Raw genomic sequence first — 18,268 nt, 5'->3', positions numbered from 1 at the left:
CCATGGCTAGAACATTGTTGCGTGTTAATTTGGAAAGAATGTGGCTGGTCCTCAGCACTTCTCTAAACCAGGGCATGTTACATATTAGCTGTGTTGCTTGATTTTTTTCACAGAATGTTTCATCTTCATTTAAATCATAAATCTGAATTACATTAATCTAAGACCTACCAGTGTTCCCCAAAATAACATGGTAATTTTTGTAAGAAAAAATAAGTAGTAACAAATATTCCATTATAGTAACAGAAAAATAACGAAACAAAATTCCAGAATATATGAAGTCATTGTGACTAAAAAAAAAAATCAAACGTACTTTATAGTTTAAATTTTATTATAGTAATGGTCTTCCCTGTCATCTCCACAGGCATGTTACAGAGCTAAATACAGTCTCTTTTCGGCTGTCATTATTTTTAACCTCAGAAACTTGAAATGTTCGATGTGTAGAGTTTAGAGACTAGAAAGCTGCATGGAGTGAGTTTTCTCTGTCTTTGGGGAAATGGTATTGCTTTATAAGTGCAATTTGCAGGGCAGATAAAGTGAAATTATGTGGGCAGAAGTAGTGAGAGGTGTAACTAACGTGTAATCACATAATAGAGCGCATAGCCCAAAGCTGTTGACAGCAGTGCTGGGTCCTGGAGGTGAGGCACTGTGTACATGCCAAGTTTTGGCCAGACTTTGTCTTTGAGTAATAATCCTCAGAATTCAGAACTCATTTTTTTTTTTTTTTTTTCCTTTCAGAAAACTGAAGAATGGGAAAAAAAGAAGACTGAAGCAGACATGGAAGAGTATATTTGGGAAAACAGCACCTCAGAGAAAAACATCCTGGAAACACTTCTCCAAATTAAAGCTGCTGAGAAAAATCTAGAATTAAGTAAAGAAGAGCTCCTTGGTACTAAAGAAGTTGAAGATTACAGAAAGTCTGTTGTTAGTCTTAAGAATGAGGGGGACAATGAAAATACCCTTTCTCAGTACAAAGAATCAGTGAAGAGACTATTAAATTTGGCGTGAACTGTGTAGGAAAATTGCCTTGATTTATTAATTTTATAATGTATATGTAATGATTATCTAATTTGCTATCAAGTTGAAAATGTTAAAAAACCATTGTCTTATTACGTCCGAGTTTAAAATTATTTCTTTCATCCTAATGCACTATAGCAGTGATTATTCAGAAGTTTTCTTACTTATACACTGGGGCAATCAGACTAATTAGATCTCTCTGCTTTCTTCTGGTTCTAAAGTATTTGGGTTTTATTTCTGCCATTAACAACCTTAGTATTCATACATATACAGTATCATTTTGTCACCTGCTACATTGTTCTCTCCACAAATTAGCACCCATTGGTTGCTTTTGTATGGTGATTTTGGTTGTACAGGAAGCGAGGCCCAGAACCCAGTGCCCTAAAGTTCAGTGTTTTGTTTATATAACTGCTATCTACCTAATGTGTTTTTTGCAGATGCTGATTTTGATTAGAAACAAGTCGTTGGCAGTATTTTCTAACCTAAAAGGTTTGTTCCATCCCTCTATTTGGCTCGGGGTGGGGGGGGGTCACTTTTTGTTGACTCACTTCTGTTTAGCATCCAATTTCCCATATTCTTTTGCTCACTTCTCCAAGCCCAAACTTGCAGAAAAGTGAAAATAGAGATTACCTGGTATTTGTCTTTTTGGATGCTCCAGCTAGAACTTCCACAGCCCGGAAAAGAGATGGCGTATAAGGGCCTTGAATTTAATTGGAGTAAATGGCACAATGTTAACTTCCCTAAGAAACATTTCATTCAGTTTAGCTGTTAATTCAGTATTTTTAAGTATCTCTATAAGTCATTTCTTACCACTTTGAAAGTTACCAATAAATGATTAATTTAAAATCAAAATAAAGGAATTATTGAGGTTATTATTTGCCTAAAACTTATTTTCCTTGACAGAATTAGAGGATATGAAATGCTGAAAGGAATTTAAAAATATTGCCCCAAAAACATATAAATTGAAGGTATGATTTGGTATTAGCAAGTCCAAGAATCCTTGGGTTATAAAGGACAACGGCAGGGTCTTGAGTACAAAAAGGAACGAGAATTATGTTGTATTCCACTGGATGGAAATAGTGAATAAAACACAAAGTAGATAAAACCAAATGTTTAGGTCAGATTTAAAACATACATAAATGTATGGAAATGTTATATTTCTTAGAGACCTATAGAGTTAAGGAAAACTCAGACACAGAAACAGGATTGAAGGAAACACTGCAAACAGTAGAAGCTGAGGAGCCATGGTCATTTGGGAACATGTAAGAAGTCCTCAATCCTGTAGCAGTAATACTGTGCAGATGAGTAGTCAGGTGGAATAAAGATCTTGACCTTGCCCCAAGAGAGGCCCACCCTCAGCTTCTGGGAGGTAATCTTTCATATGTTATAGAGGTGTCTTTGTTTAGGGTAGGAGTCAGTCACAGTGGATTTTAGGGTGGGGTTGGCTACATCCCATAGCCTTAGGCATGTGGGGATGGGGGCGGGGGGGGGGGCACCAACCAGGTGTTTAGGGTGGGGGTGCCTTGAGTCACCTGATAAATCATTCAGGCCAGCTAGCAGCTGAGATCAACTGCCCAGGTGATTGATCAGTCCATCATACCTATATAATGGAGCCTTGATAAATACTTTGAGGCTCAGGTAAGCTTCCCTGCTTGGCAGTCCTCTGGGCATATTGTCACACACAGGTCCTGGGAGAGTAATGCCTCCTGCTTCCACGGGGAGAGGACACCAAAAGCTGTGAGTTTGGGACCCTCCTGAACTTCATCCTAGGTGCTTCTTCCCTTAGCTAATTTTGATCCATATCCTTTCCCTGTAATAAACCATAACTGTGAGGCGAACAGCTTTCATTCAGTTCTGTGAATTCCTCTAGGGAATTATCAAACCTGCAAGCGGTTTTGGGACACCCCCCCCAATCCCTTCAACTCACAGTTGGTGTCAAAAGTAAGGGTGGTCTTGTAGAAGCCTGTGCCCTTTTAACCTTTGCAGTTTGGCTGACTCCAAGCACCTGACCTGAAGACTGAGGCTGTGGCATTGACACCTAATGTCAACATCTTAGAACTGTAAGATTAATACAAAACTGCCTCAAAAGGGACTACTTGTCATTAGATTGTTATCCTTTATTAATTGATCTAATATATACAGTGAACCAAATATTCATACTTATAATGAGGATTCTGCAGGACACTTTTTGCTTATTGATACGTAGTCACTTCTGACTTCAAACTTAATGTCATACCTCGGAAGTTGCGTATCACATGGGTAACTAAGAAATTTATCAAACCTATTTTCTTAATTGTAGGGTGCTTCAGTTTCTCTTTGCATATTTTCTTTCCAAAATTCTTATATATCTCATAATAACAAACTATTACAGGTTTTTATTCCCAAAGCTCTGGCTAGTTTCAGTGTTGGAAAGCCTTTGATATCATGGTTATTTCCTATTATGGGTATAACAACCTTAGCTTTAGTTGTTGACTAGGCCCTGAGATCTTTGTTTCTTAAAGTTTTAAATTCTGTTCAGAAGTTCTCTTTGGTCCCTTTGGTTTCCAATAAGGACATCATTGCTTTTGCTTCTTGGCTGACTATTCAGGTCACCTCCACAGTCTTTACGTTTATTTAGCTTATCTGATGGTCAAAGGTAGAGGTTGAAGAAGAAGAGTTTGGGTTTGTTTTTCTTACAAATATGTTTTTCCCAAATTATGGTCATTTCTATAAAACAATATCAATTTTAGGGAATGAGTAAAATTCTGAGAAACCCTAAGAAAGAAGAAACACCCCCTTTGTTTTGGCAGCCCTAGTTTGTTGGGAAACTCTTAAACGAGTTGTGTATATTTAAAAGAAAAGTAAATAATCTTTTAAAAGAATGTATATACAAATTTTAAAGATTGCTTCCTGAATAATTTAAATATCATTTTAGGATAATTTAAGTCTTGATATCTCCCCTAGGTTGCATGTTTTTTCCTAATGAATTAAGAAAGAAATTGATAAAATTTATGATACTTACTAGGAATAGCAAATTAAGGTAAAGTGATTAAATTTTTTAAATTCAGACTTTCATTTGTGGTTAATACTCTGAGGGAACTACTATTTTATTAATCTTATAAATAGGATTTCCTCTTTATTATGTTTAATGGCTGTCTTTTAATATCTGTTCTCAGGTTAAAAAATATTTTCAGGGATAAGATTAAGGGCCTACAGTTTTAAGATCATTAGAGACTTGAATTTTAGTTTTCTACACTTAAGAGTCAGAGTATATGACTCAGGAAGAGGGGTTGAGTCTGGTGTAAGAAGTGGACAGAGCTGAAATACCTATAGCTAATATTTGCACCTGGGAAAATAGTTTATACAACTGAGGGGATGTAAACTAAAACTCCTAAGATTTATTCAACAGAAGTCAAGGGTAGGTGTTCCCGTCATGGTGCAGTGGTTAACGAATCCGACTAGGAACCATGAGGTTGTGGGTTCGGTCCCTGCCCTTGCTCAGTGGGTTAACGATCCGGCGTTGCCGTGAGCTGTGGTGTAGGTTGCAGACGTGGCTCAGATCCCACATTGCTGTGGCTCTGGTGTAGGCCAGTGGCTACAGCTCTGATTCGACCCCTAGCCTGGAACCTCCATATGCCGAGGGAGCGGCCCAAAGAAATAGCAAAAAGACAAAAAAAAAAAAAAAGTCAAGGGTAAACTCAAAGATCTCAGTGCCATAATCATTGAGAGCATGTCAGTTTTAGAAAATGAAGATGATGGATTAGGATTAAGAAAGATTAATCAAACAGAAAACTATATAAAAATCAGGAAGTTTTTGCTCACAGGTCAGTACCTGTATTCATTTACAGTGCTTTTTTGCTCAAACCACTAAAAGATGTCCTTAACACATGTGAGAGTAATTTGACCTTGATGGGAGGCAAATATGATGTTATGGTATCTTCCTCCCTGTATCTTTTCTCCATACTCATTGGCAAAATAGAGGCTTTTAGTCCAACAGTGATTTTGAGCATAGACTGGAGCCATTCATTTCCTGTTAAATCTGGCTTTGCTACATACTAGCTATGTGACTTTAGGCAAGATACTTAGCCTCTCTTCTCAGTTTGTTCATCTGTAAGATGTGAAAATAACAGCATACCGAACTCACAGGGTTGTGTAAGGACTCAACAATACGTGTTCGGCACTTAGAACTGTATCTTGTACATGGTGCTAAGTAACTGCAGAGGTCAGAATTTTGGAACTTTGACAGAAGATATACTATTCCCCAAAAAAAGGAAATAATCAGAAAAGCAGTTATGCCGATCAAACATTGGCGTTTTTTAGAAATTAGTATGAAAGGGCATCTGTTGCGTTTTGTTGTTTTTTTAACTAAACTGCCCTTGTCTTACAGAAAACTAAAAATGATACTCTTGAAAGCTTATAGTGCTCACATCTTTTACCATTAAGAGCGCTCCTTCAGAAGGGTGCATTTTTTCATTTGCCTGGAACCTGACTTTCTCTGTCCTGGTTTATACTGGCCCTGCTGCTTTCGATAGCATCCAGATGCCAGGATGACTCCACAACAGCAGAGAAAGATGACAGAGGTGCAAAGGGCCACAGGAACCAGCCAGGTCTTTGACGTCGCAGATGCCGGATCAGGTGCTATGTCTTCACTCTCAGATGTATGGTTTCTGCTGTTGTAACCTTTGGTTTTGTTCAGTAACTGTTTGCTACTGTTGAGTTGGGATGGAATAGGCATATGAGAAAGTTTTGTGTCTACAGGCACAAAGAAAGGAGAAAGAGTCTTGTTATCAGGGTTGTTGATGAAATCAGTACTGGGTGACACCATATTTACCTTTGTGCTAATGGAGTCATTCAGGAAAATGAATCTTGCCCAAGAGTCTGTGGTTAATTCCTTGGAATACCTAGTATTTGTGGTTGCAACAAAATCTTGATGTGCAGTTGATGATGGCGCCTCTATTGACCGTAGCATTTGATTTATCATGGTTGGTTGTTGTTTATCTAAATTCATAGCTTTTAGAATTCTTAGTCTCTCCCGTGTATTAGATGAAGAACGAGTATTTAGATATGTGGGCAGTGACTGTTCAAAAACAAGCAAATCTGGATCTATACCTGAAAGATAGATAAGGCATCATTTAAAAAATTTTTTTTTTCTTTTTTGGCCACCTCTTGGCCTATGGAGTTCCTGGGCCAGGGATCAGATCTGAGCCACAGTTGCAACCTCTGCTGCAGCTGTGGCAGTGCTGTATTCTTTAACCCACTGTGCAAGGCCTAAGATAGAACTTGAGTCCCAGTGCCCCAGATGCCACTGATCCCATTGCACAACAGTGAGAACTCCTAAGCTTTTAATTAAAGGAGAGGACTTTAGGGAGTTCCATTGTGGCTCAGCAGTAACAAACTCTAGGAGTTTCCATGAGGATGATCTCTAGCCTTGCTCAGTGGCTTAAAGATCTGGCATTGCAGTGAGCTGTGTTGTAGGTTGCAGACGTGGCTCAGATCTGGTATTGCTGTGGCTGTGGTGTAGGCCAGCAGCTACAGCTCCAGTTCAACCTCTAAGCCTGGGAACCTCCATATGCCTCAGGTGCAGCCCCCCTCTCCCTAAAAAAAGAGAATGAGAGAGAAGACTTTAAAGTACTTCTTGGAGAAGTCTTGGGTTTTGCCACTATGAATAATTGAACTAATAAACTAATTTCAGGTTCCACCCCTGCACACCTCTAAAAGGCTTAGAAACATACTGGCCACATTTGAATCTATCTTAACTTCCTAAGACACTTTCTGTTGTGAATGAATTTGGCTACATCACAGAGAAAACTTTGTGTCTGCCAGGGTTTTTGCACAACAATCAACAATCACAGCTTTGGGGCAGGAGCTGCAGAAAAAGTAACCATTTGCTACTCTAACATCTTAAAGTTAAAATGGGGCCTGAGAAGTGTAACCGTGTTCAAAATTGTTCCCAAAGCCTTAAATTGCACCCCTTTCCAGTGCCTGAGGGTCTTCATTGTAAACTAACTGAGGGTCTTCTTATAAATTAACTTCTTTCTCTCTGGCTTCAAAAACACTCAACAGCTTCCCAGTGGTCCCTGATGCCAATCACACTGTTTCCCTTTCAGTCTCTCTTACACACTCTCTCTTCCTCCCACCCGCCTCAACAAACCAACATCCACTTCCTTCATTTCCTTTCTGACTTCGTTTAGTGCCTTCTGCCATCTTGTTTCCATCCTCACTTTTCTGCCAAAATTCTGCTTCTCACTACTTTGGCTTCTCCTGTCCTCGATCCTGATGGCCATCCTCTCCTTGAATTCTTCACCACGTGACTCCCTGGACCCCAGATTCCTTTGACACATTACCTCCATCCCTCTGCCTTTTGTTTCTTCATTCTTTTGCTGGTTCTCTTCTTGGTCCTAACTGGTTGGGTTGTTTCTGCGATCTTTAATCCTTGTTTTCTGCTGTACTTCTCTTCATCCCATACCACCTCCCCCACAAAAGAGGTTATCTTCATCAGCTGTCATCCACTACATTGATGGCCCTGAAATCCACATCCTCGATATTTTTCCTCTTTCTTGAGCTCTGATCTCATTTCTCCTGTGCTTTACTGGAGGTTCCTATCTAAACATCTCACATCACCACTGACATTCTCAAAACCAACCTTTTGCCCTCCTCCTTGTCTTGTTCAGTGGCATCATCATACTTCTATCACCCATTGCTGGACTCTGCATGGCTAAGGGATTTTTGACTCCTCTCTCTGCTCCTCTGTTCTCTCTCTCTCTCTTTTTTTTTTTTTTTTTTTTTTTGGCCACACCGTGGCATATGGAAGTTCCTGGGTGAGGGTCTGAGTCTGAGCCACAACTGTGACCCACACCACAGCTGTGGCAACACAGGATCCCTGACCCACTACACTGGGCCAGGAAATGAACCTGCACCTCTGCAGCGACATAGGCTGCCCCAGAGACAATGCTGGATCTTTAACCTGCTGTGTCACAGAGGGAACTCCTTTTTCTTTATCCGAATAGTAACTAGGTGCTATCCAGCCCCTTCCCAGTATGCTGATATGCATCCTTCCTCTTCATTGCATCTACAATCACCATGTCTAGATGTCATGTTTCCCTGACTGCATTTTCTTTTCTTTTTTTTTTTTTTTTGTCTTTTTGCTATTTCTTGGGCCGCCCCTGCGGCATATGGAGGTTCCCAGGCTAGGGGTCCAATCGGAGCTGTAGCCACCGGCCTACGCCAGAGCCACAGCAACGCGGGATCCGAGCCGTGTCTGCAACCTACACCACAGCTCATGGCAACGCCAGATCATTAACCCACTGAGCAAGGGCAGGGACCGAATCCGCAACCTCATGGTTCCTAGTCGGATTCGTTAACCACTGCACCACGATGGGATCTCCTGACTGCATTTTCTAATCTGCATCCTGCATATGATTTTCCTGGACTGAGATAACCACACATCACTTTAATGATTGCATTTACTCATTAAATATCTTTGCTGGTTCCATATTTCTTTTTTCTTTTTATATTTTCCTTTTTTTTTTTTTTTTTTTTTATTTTAATGGCCCACCTGTGGCATATGGAGGTTCCCAGGCCAGGGATGGAATCCAAACCACAGCTGTGATCTACACCGTGCTTCAGCAATGCCAGATCCTTTAACCCACTGCACCAGGCTGGGAATCAAACCCGATCCTCCACACCAACCTGAGCTACTGCAGTCAGGTTCTTAACCCATTGTGCTACAGCAGGAACTCCTGGTTCCATATTGCTGACAAAGCCAAACCAAAACTCTACCCTGTCCTTTTGTTACCGGTCCTACCCTTTCTCACCCATATTTCCACGGCAGCCCACGTGTGCTCCTATTGCAGCCACATCAGTGTTCTTTCTTCCAAGTTGAGATACAAAGCTTATCTTGCTTCTTCCCGGACTCTTCCACGAAGCCTCCTCCAAATAATGGAAATTTCTGTGGTCCACCCCAACTCTTCTTTCGAGCCTTTGTATTTGAGGTAGCATCACACATTTTTGTATTTAGTTACATGACTTACCCTAGTGGTAAGACTTGTCACATCAACTAGATTAGAAGGAACTTGAGGGCAGAGGTTGGGCTGGCATCTCCTGCAACACTGAGCACAGCCTAGAGCATTATGTGTTTAGTAAATCCAGATGGAGAAAGAAACTTACCTCCTCTGTGTTGTAGTGGCAAAAATCTCTTCTTTGATGTTTACAGATTTGTATCTTGAGCTTATATACATGGGCAAAGGACTCTTAAATATGTGTTTTCCAAGGTAACATATACTGATTATCTTGGGCACTAATGTATGGCCGTTAAGTGTATTTTCTGTCCTTGACATCCATTTTTGTAGAATCCTTGTATATGGTGTCAGCAGACTTCAAAACTGACATTTAGCATTTTCTTTACTGCCTAGTGGTATCCTTAACCACTATTCTAGAAATACCTATTTTGGCTCTTAGGTATTTGGCAAGAGCCAAATGGGTATTTGGCAGTACTTTGACTCTTGGGATAAATGAAATAAAATGTTTAAACTCTTGTTCAATCACACATGATTTGTTATCTGGGATGAGCTCATCATCACTAAACATGCCAAACTAAAGGGGATTTCCTTTTTGTTTTCTGCCCTGGAAGCCCCAAACTTTTCCAGATAAAGTTCACTGGAAAGTAATGATTTAGAGATTTATACATGCCAGCCAACTTCTAGGTTATATAAATATAAGTTATAAAATATTACTGACATTCTTCAAAATATGTGCAAAGTAGATAGATCATTACCGTCTGTTATGTTGTATAAAATGGCATTGGTTCCGGGTTCCAATATGCAGCTCTCCAGGGTTGGGCAGTGGACATGGAGGCAATTGACATTGTCATGAACAGGGTCATGGAAGAAGACAGCCAAGTTACAGGACACTGAAAAGGAAACAAAGTACATCTGCAGATGGTCTTGATTTCTGCAGCTGATGAGCTCTGAGCAGCTTGCATTTCTTTCAGGAACCCTGGATTAACAGTACACTGCAGGGCTTGTGTTCAGACATTTTATGGAACATTATGAGCCACAGTAACTGTTTCTGTTAATATGGGAAAATGCCTCTTCAACAGAAAATATCTACTGGTTTTCTCTCAGTAATTTTTGATACAGTCCATGCTACACAGGATTACCTGGAATCATTTAATAATCCTAATATTTTAAGTTTGGAGAAAATTCAATTGGCTGCAAAAACCTCTGGGGATTTATATATGTCAGATTTCTAGGTGCTATACCCTCTCAGAATGGTAGTGGAATTCACCAGAGAAAGAGAGAAATAAATGGATAAGTGCCATAACAGAAGGGGGAGTGATGGAAAGGGCAAAAACGGCAATAACCACATTGTTGGGAGAAGCCCAGATGCTGTAAAGGCAGCAGGTTGGGTGAACATCACCTTGACCCTGACTGCGGGTGTGTGCTAGCCCCACGCTGCAAAGCTTCGTCCAATGCAAAGCCAATTAGTGTCATTCAAAAAGGAAGGGGGTAGACGACAAGGGTGTTGGCATTTGGAATTCTAGAGGGAAGGGGTCCCATCACTGGCTCAAGCTGGCTCGCTTTTTCTAAGTAGATTTGCTCCTTACAACATGTTGTGTGTTATTTCTGGAAAAACCTTAAGTTGGATTTGTTGAATGCATATCTTCAGTCTGTCCTCCCTAAGGTTTTCCTCCTGCTGCAGCATAGTAGCAACCATGCGATGAGATATATTCATTGTCCCAAAGGTATCAGCTGCTTTAATAAATGAGATTCCAGAAGGAGAGTGTATGATTACCGGACCTCAGAGTGCGCCTGCAGCTGCTGTGGAATTGTTGTAGAACCTGCCCTGCTTCTATGTAAGGTTAACTGCAGGGGTTACATCTCTCCCACTACTGAGACACTCTATTTTTCCAGAAGGAGAAAGAATAGGACAAAAGTCAATTAATAATACCTTTTTAGAATATTATAGATGACAAATACTTTCTCTGAGAATTGTGCTGTAAAGTTTAAGGAAAAAGGAAGAAAAAATATCCAATTTAGATATCTCAAATTCTAAGAAAGTAGTTGATACCATAGGGAGCAATTTATATATAAAATTATAAATTTATAAATAATATTTAATAATAAATATTAAACAATGTGTATACTATACTATAATGTATAATAGTATATTATAATTAAGATATATTTAATATATTATTAAATAATATTTTTATATATACCATTTTTTTAAAGATGGATTTTATTTATTTATTTTTTTTTTGGCTACACCCAACTGCAACATACGTTAAGTTCCCAGGCCAGGTATCGAACCTACACCACAGCAGTGACAACACCAGGCCAACAGGGAACTCCTGTAGGGAGCAATTTTTAAAGATGTTTTAACATTCTTCATGTACAGTCCCAGCTCTCAGCAGGGTAGCTATTGCAGGATTGGAGCATTTTATTTATTTTATTTTATTTTATTTTATTTTTTCTTGGGATTGGGGCATTTTAAAGTTCTGGCTTCTAGGGGAAAACCAGAATGCATATCTGTGCCACCTCTTCTGGAGAAGGAAAGCTATGACTTGGAAGCCACAGAGGCCCCACAATCATAGAGTTCTACTGGATGCTTATAATAACCCTCAAGTCCAGAGGTCACAGCTCCCTTGCTATGGAAAGTCAGGTAAATTCATACCAGGGAAAATGCTGAAAATGTATCACCCCACCCCTACGCATCTCTCAGTGAAGGCTGGTGAGGTTAGAAGCAGCTAGATTTGCTGCTTTTTTCAAAAACTTCCCTTTAATAAATTAATTGCTCTCTTCTGTGCCCGATCAACTTTTGAGGGCTTAACCTGTGACAGCTTCTCACACTGCAGTCTCTTGTCAGTTTAGACTCTCCAAAGAACTCCAGTGCGCATCTCAGAAATCTTACATGGATAAGTGCACAGGAGGCATTGGCAGTGTTGGTATCAAGCCACAGGAAGAAAGTGCGGAACAACAAGAGAAGTATTTTACAGTGTTGTGTTGCTTTTGTTGTTTCTGTCCAAGGAGCTGTCAAATCATGGACAAATGAAAAATAAAGTCTTTAGACAAATGTAACTTGAAATTCTCTAACAATGAAATTGTTTTCCCAATTACAGGCCTTGATCATGTTATATGAACGCTATTTAAATCTGATTTCAGCCTCCCCCAAAAAAATCTGTTGGGATATTTTTTAAATCCTTCCCTCCCTTCCTCCCTCCCTCCTTTTTCTTTCTTCCTTTCTTCCTTCCTTCCTCCCTCCCTTCTCTCCCTTCCTTCCCCCCCGCCTTTTTTTTTCTTTTTCTCTTTTTAGGCCCATACCTGAGGCATATGGAGGTTCCCAGGGTAGGGGGCAGATGGGAGCTGCAGCCACAGCAACACAGGATCCGAGCTGTGTCTGCGACCTACACCACAGCTCATGGCAATGCTGGATCCTTAACCCACTGAGTGATGCGAGGGATCAGACCTGCATCCTTGTGGATGCTAGTCAGATTCGTTAGCTGCTGAGCCACAATGGGAACTCCTCCTTTCTTTTTCTGTTAGACATATACCTTCCTATTTATGAATCAACATCAAAATTCCTGTGCAATACATCTCACATTTGGTCAGCCCAAGCAAGCACATTTCAAAAGTGTGATAGGACATCAATATTACCAAAAGAACTTTGAAGAGGAAATTATTATAAATATTTTAAAATATATATGCTATATTCTGGGCTACAGAAATATTGTTCATCGGCCTTCAAGGAAATATCTTCCATAGTGAAGAAAAGAGGTTCTCTTACCTGTAGGTCCATAGCCTCCCGGGTCATGACAAGATTTGTAAAGCGAGCCTGCACTGGCTCCAACTGCAAAATCAGTCTCAATGTCTCTCCCTCTCTGCCCCCTCCCTCATCCCAGGGCATTCTCCCTAGTCCTTGTCACCCCTTCACTGGGCCCTCTGTTGAGGACTCCTTTCTCAGATCTTCACTTTGGAAGGTCCCCCTGATGGTTTGCTCAGGCGTGTCATGAACGCTTACCGTCCTTCCGAAGACAGCAGCTCTGACTGCACCTCCTACCAGTGCTTTCGGAATAATACTTCAAGAACTGGGCCCCCAGCTTCTGAGACTCCTCCAGGTCAATTAGAAGACCAGGGAAGCGACGGATCCAGCAGTCTCTGTAAAACATGGTGGGTGAGCAGAGAGAGTCCGTGGTCCACCCCATGCTGAGGAGCAAAAACACGTCTGTTGCCAGGACCGCCACACACATTTCCCTGGAATCAAGACTCGGAAAGAAGCGATGACAAACAGACGCTGGAGCTGACCATCAGGGTTTAGAACAGTTTCTGGAACCTCAGGGCTGTTGCCAAGGGAGACTTTCCTGGAACTTTCCTGGAGGGTCACTTTCTAGAAAAATGAAGCAGCTCTTGGACTGCACGTTGATTTTTCTTGTGTTTCTTACCACTTGTGCCCTGAGTGAACATCTGACTTGCTGGCGTTAATTCTGAACACTCTCCAGGACATTTCAATACTGTGTCCCTTAGCCTCTTGAAGACGTAGATTCTCTCCTCTGCTTTTCTTCTCTGAAAGTAAAGTCACAGACACCTTTTTCTGAGTAAATATAAAGACAAGTCGAAATCCTAGCCGAGAGCCTTTCTGAGGAAAACAATAATTTAGTCGCTTGATGTCAGATAAAGGAAAGATCCATTTCACCAGAAACAAAACATCATTTTGTCAGTGTGCTTCTGTAAGTTTTTAAAGAAACTTGTGACTGCAAATATTTTTTTTTCAATCTGCTTTTTTTTCCCCCTTTAAATCGAAGTTCTGGTATTCAGGTTCACAAGAAAACTAGTTTGAGCATGGGTTTAAATTTTTCGTTTTACCAAAAAAAAAAAAAAAAAAAAAAAAAAAAAAAAAAAAAAAATTCTGGAAAGTAAACGAAAACTGAGAATGAAATAAAAACTAAAAGTTTAAATTTTGCAGTGATTTTGAAAACTTTGAACACAAATCCTGGTCACTTCTTGGGGTCAATCATTTTTTGCAAAGGCCAGCCGCAAGCTTTTTTAAAAAAGAAAAGATCCAGACAAAAGAATATCCTTATAATGTAGATACAACATCCCTTAAAGTATATTTTGTTCAATTAAGAATAAAAAGCGTAATTGAAAATTGTGAAGAAGTTCAACTTGGGGGCTGCTTAATCTGTTTTCTGAAATCTATGTTTTCAAGTTTCAAAGAAGGCTTCTTTGTGAAAAACACATAAAGGCAGAGCATCTCTGAAGCAGATGTAGTTGCAAGAAATGTGCACTAGGGAAATAGTTTTAAATTTCCAAATATTAATGAAGTTACTTCTACTGCAATGCCAAAACATTTGAAAATATATGAAAGGCAGTGAAAATGGCCTCTTTTGTGAAGATTGTGTGTTCCATATCCTATAATACCCAAGATGAAATTAGTTCAAAGCATAGAACTCTTGCTTTTGTGTATCCTTTTGTATACAAAGCATTAGTGGTGATTAGTTTGGGTCATAAAAGTTCTGTACAGCTCTTTAAAAAAAATGAAATTTTTCTCTCCTGTGATCTGTGTCTCTCAAACATTTTTACACATTCACTCACTTGACACAGAAATGTTAACATTGTTTGAACTTTTCATCTCTCCACCTGTCTCCTAATAATAGTTTGATTTTCTTATCTTTTGTTTTTAGAAACATAACGTATTAATAATTGATAATAAAGAGGGTGATATTCGAAAGACCGAATAACTTTAAAAACAAACATTTCACTTTCTTCTGAGCAAAAGTATACGGACTAACTCCCAACCTTGCATAGGCCACATAAAGTGCACTAAAAATGATAATATTTTATTCACATAAAAATTCTCTTAGAAAGTGAGTTTCGGTTGCTTACCTACACACAATGCGACCATTACAGCTGTACCAAGAAAAGAAGGAAGAGAGGTTTCCTCAAGGCAAAACAAGAGTCAGGTGAGGAACAAAAGAGTACTCCCTGTTTTTCCATGAGGTTTCATAGCTATTTTGATCAGTTCATGCCCTGGGGACATAAACTGGAAAGTCAACTTTCTAACCTTTTAACCTCCAAATCTTTCAGTCTCTTTAACTGTGGTGTCTTTTGTGTGATATATAATTCCTTGACGTTCTCGTGTTCCCTGCGGGGATAATGGAACAATCCTCAGTTGTTTAATGCCTTTGCTGTCAGATGACGGTCAAGAGGCCATCAAAGTTGCTGTAGAAAGAATCTACAAGATCCAGTGTAAATGCAGGATTTAAAAATTTAAAAAAAAGGAGTTCTTGTCATGGCTCAGCAGAAAACAAACCTGGCTAGTATCCATGAGGACGCAGGTTTGATCCCTAGCCTTGTTCAGTGGATTAAGGATCTGGTGTTTCTGTGGCTGTGGCATAGGCCAGAGGCTACAGCTCCAATTTGACCCCTAGCCTGGGAATCTTCACATGCTGTGGGTGCATCCCTAAAAAAAAAAAAAAAAAAAAAAAATTTAAAACAAATTTTGGGGTGACTAATAAACATTGAGCCTGGAAATAGGTAACTTCTAGGAGCCAAGTATTTTGAAAAGGAGATATTAAAAACTGGACTGCAGGGGCAGAGGGAAGAAACTACAAGGAACTGAGATATGTGGACCAGAAGTAGCTCCTCAAGAGCCTGATTCAGAGGTACTGGTGTGGGAACCGGAATTCTGATTTTTTTTTTTTTTTTTTTTTAAGGTCCACACCTGAAGCCTATGGAAGTTCCTGGGCTAGGAGTTGAATTGAAGCTTCAGCTGCTGGCCTACTCGACAGCCACAGCAGTGCTGGATCCTTAACCCACCGAACGAGGCCAGGGATCAAACCATCATCCTCGTGGGTGCTAGTTGGATTCCTAACCCTCTGAGCCATAACAGAACTCCCAGAATTCTGATTTTTTATAAAAAGTGTCTCAGGTGATCTCCTTAGATGTTTGGAAAACACTGAAATAGATGATTGAAATAAATGAAAGTTTTGCCTATGGGAAGATGTTCAAGCTGAATTAAATAGAATCATTTAAAAGACTGTGCTACTTTAAACTCATTTAGGAGTTTCCATCGTGGTGCCGCGGAAATGAATCCAACTAGGTAGGAACCATAAGGTTGAAGGTTCGATCCCTGGCCTCGCTCAGTGGGTTAAGGATCTGGTGTTGCTGTGGCTGTGGTGTAGGCTGGCAGCTGTAATTCCAATTCAACCTGCAGCCTGGGAACCTCCATATGCCACAGGTGCGGCCCTAAAAAGACAAAAACAAAAACAAAAAACAAAAAACAAAAAACGCAAAAACCATTTAAACTGCCCTGGATGATTTAATGAAAACAAGATATTTCAGCTTTGCTGATTAAAAAACGAAAAAAGAAACAGTTTTTAAAGAAACAGTGGAGGGATAAAAAAAATAGAGATAAACAATTTTTAAGTGGTAGTGAAGTAATAGCATGGATTTTGTAAATTCAAAAGACATTTGAAAAACAATCAATATTCTATCCTTATTTGATTGTAATTTATAAATTTTTTTTGGCTGCAAGCCCTTGGCATGCAGAAGTCCCCTGGCCAGGGATAGAACCTCAGCCACAGTAGTGACCGCACCAGATCCTTAACCCGCTGCTCTGGTCCATCCTTATTTTAACATGCTAATTGTATTATTTACTTAACATTTTCATTTCATCAGTTCATAAAATTGGTGGAAATTGTTTTTAAAATGGGGCCTAAGAAATTGGATATGCCATTAACTTTTCTTAAAATGTTTTGCTTTTGTTAAATTGATATACATTCACTTTAAAAACCCAAACCAGGAGTTCCTGTTGTGGTTCAGTGGTTAACGAATCCGACTAGGAACCATGAGGTTGTGGGTTCGATTCCTGACCTTGCTCAGTGGGTTAAGGATCTGGAGTTGCCTTGAGCGGTGGTGTAGGCCAGTAGCTAGAGCTCCGATTAGACCCCTAGCCTGGGAACCTCCATATACCACAGGAGCGCCCACAGAAAAGACAAAAAGAGAAAAAAATAAATAAATAAGTAAATAAAAATAAAAACCCAAACCATGCAGAAAAGTACAAAAAGAAATAGTAATCATTCAAGATCTTACAACCTTAACATTTTGGTAAACATCCTTCTAGACACGGTGATAAAAAAATTGATACACAGATACAACTTTACAAAAATGGATTCATACTGTTCTAGAAACTTTTAAAAAATTTCAGTATAAAATCATATTTAGTGTTTCTAAAGAAAGCTCTACATCCAAAGTTTAACAGTTCTATGGTATTTCATTCTACTTATGTACCAAAATTTACTCTGCAACCTCAACTTCCTTGGAGTATTAAATAGATTGTAATCCATATAAAGCACTTACTACAATGCATAACATATAAAAAGCATTCAATAAATGTTAGCTACTACTATTATACATTGTTTCAATTTTTTTATTATTCAAAGAAACATTGTGATAAACATCTTGTACTTTGATTTTTTTCCATTCTAGCTCAAAAGGTGTATTTTCCATAATTCCTTTTTTTTTTTTTTTTTTTGTCTTTTTTGTCCTTTTAGGGCCGCTCCCTCGGCATATGGAGGTTCCCAGGCTAGGGGTCTAATCGGAGCTGTAGCTGCCAGCTTATGCCAAGAGCCACAGCAACTTGGGATCCGAGCCGAGACTATGATCTACACCACAGCTCACGGCAACGCCGGATCCTTAACTCACTGAGCAAGGCCGGGGATCAAACCCGCAACCTCAGGGTTCCTAGTTGGATTCGTTAACCACTGAGGCACAACGGGAACTCCTCTTTTTTTCTGTTTAAAAGGCTGCACATGTGGCATATGGGAGTTCCTGGGCTAGGGGTCCAATTGGAGCTGCAGCTGCTGGCCTACGCAACAGCCACAGCAACGCCAGATCTAAGCCCCATCTGTGACCTATGCCACAGCTTGCTGCTGGATCGATCCTTAATCCACTGATAGAGGCCAGGGATCGAACCCCCATCTTCACAGACACTATGTCGGGTTCCTGCTGAGCCACAATAGGAACTCTTATTTTCCATAATTCTTAAAGAAATAGCCTAACTCTGTGTTTGACCATTACTTTTGTCTTTCATATAACAGATCATGATGTAAGTGTTTGAAGTGAATCACAGTACCATAAAGGCCAGTCTTTATTATTCACCAATCAGTCAATAACAGATCTATGAGTATACATTACAGACAAGCAACATTTTCATGAAGCTGAAAAATAATTTTAGGTCTTTTGTAAATAAGGAGTTATTTATGTCTATGTTGCTTTGA

General features: G+C 39.7%; 2 protein-coding genes across 3 annotated transcripts in view; one reads left to right on the top strand and one right to left on the bottom strand.

Moving 5' to 3' along the window:
• MRPS35 (mitochondrial ribosomal protein S35) overlaps positions 1–1,866 on the top strand; it is a 49,306-nt gene extending 47,440 nt beyond the window's left edge. Inside the window, 1 exon segment of the mRNA NM_001244927.1 lies at positions 736–1,866. Coding sequence (NP_001231856.1) covers positions 736–1,005 — 270 coding nt within the window. The 3' untranslated portion in view covers positions 1,006–1,866.
• On the bottom strand, positions 4,607–13,389 carry MANSC4 (MANSC domain containing 4). 2 transcript variants are annotated; one of them, XM_003126417.4, is made up of 3 exons: positions 13,012–13,389; positions 9,767–9,901; positions 4,607–6,102 (listed from the first exon to the last, which is right to left on the bottom strand). In XM_003126417.4, the coding sequence occupies exons 1-3, from the start codon at positions 13,238–13,240 to the stop codon at positions 5,432–5,434; spliced, it is 1,035 nt and encodes a 344-aa protein (XP_003126465.1). In that variant the 5' UTR covers positions 13,241–13,389; the 3' UTR covers positions 4,607–5,431. The 2 variants fall into 2 exon arrangements, with proteins under 2 accessions (XP_003126465.1, XP_013853225.1); XM_013997771.2 differs by having other exon boundaries at positions 8,808–9,901; positions 12,778–13,154.

The sequence above is a fragment of the Sus scrofa genome, chromosome 5 (assembly GCF_000003025.6).
Source record: "Sus scrofa isolate TJ Tabasco breed Duroc chromosome 5, Sscrofa11.1, whole genome shotgun sequence".
NCBI lineage: Eukaryota > Metazoa > Chordata > Mammalia > Artiodactyla > Suidae > Sus > Sus scrofa.
Note: the sequence above shows the minus strand (reverse complement) of the source record. Positions and strands in the feature narration are given on the sequence as shown.

Bases quoted from the DNA above. Each gene is read 5' to 3' on its own strand.
- MANSC4 (XM_003126417.4), bottom strand. From the start codon at position 13,240: ATGTGTGTGGCGGTCCTGGCAACAGACGTGTTTTTGCTCCTCAGCATG. The intron at 9,902-13,011 runs GTAAGCGTTCAT...TTTCCTTTTCAG, and splicing joins CTGCTGTCTTCGGAAGGACG to TGTCCTGTAACTTGGCTGTC. The intron at 6,103-9,766 runs GTAATGATCTAT...TCTATCTTTCAG, and splicing joins TTTATACAACATAACAGACG to GTATAGATCCAGATTTGCTT.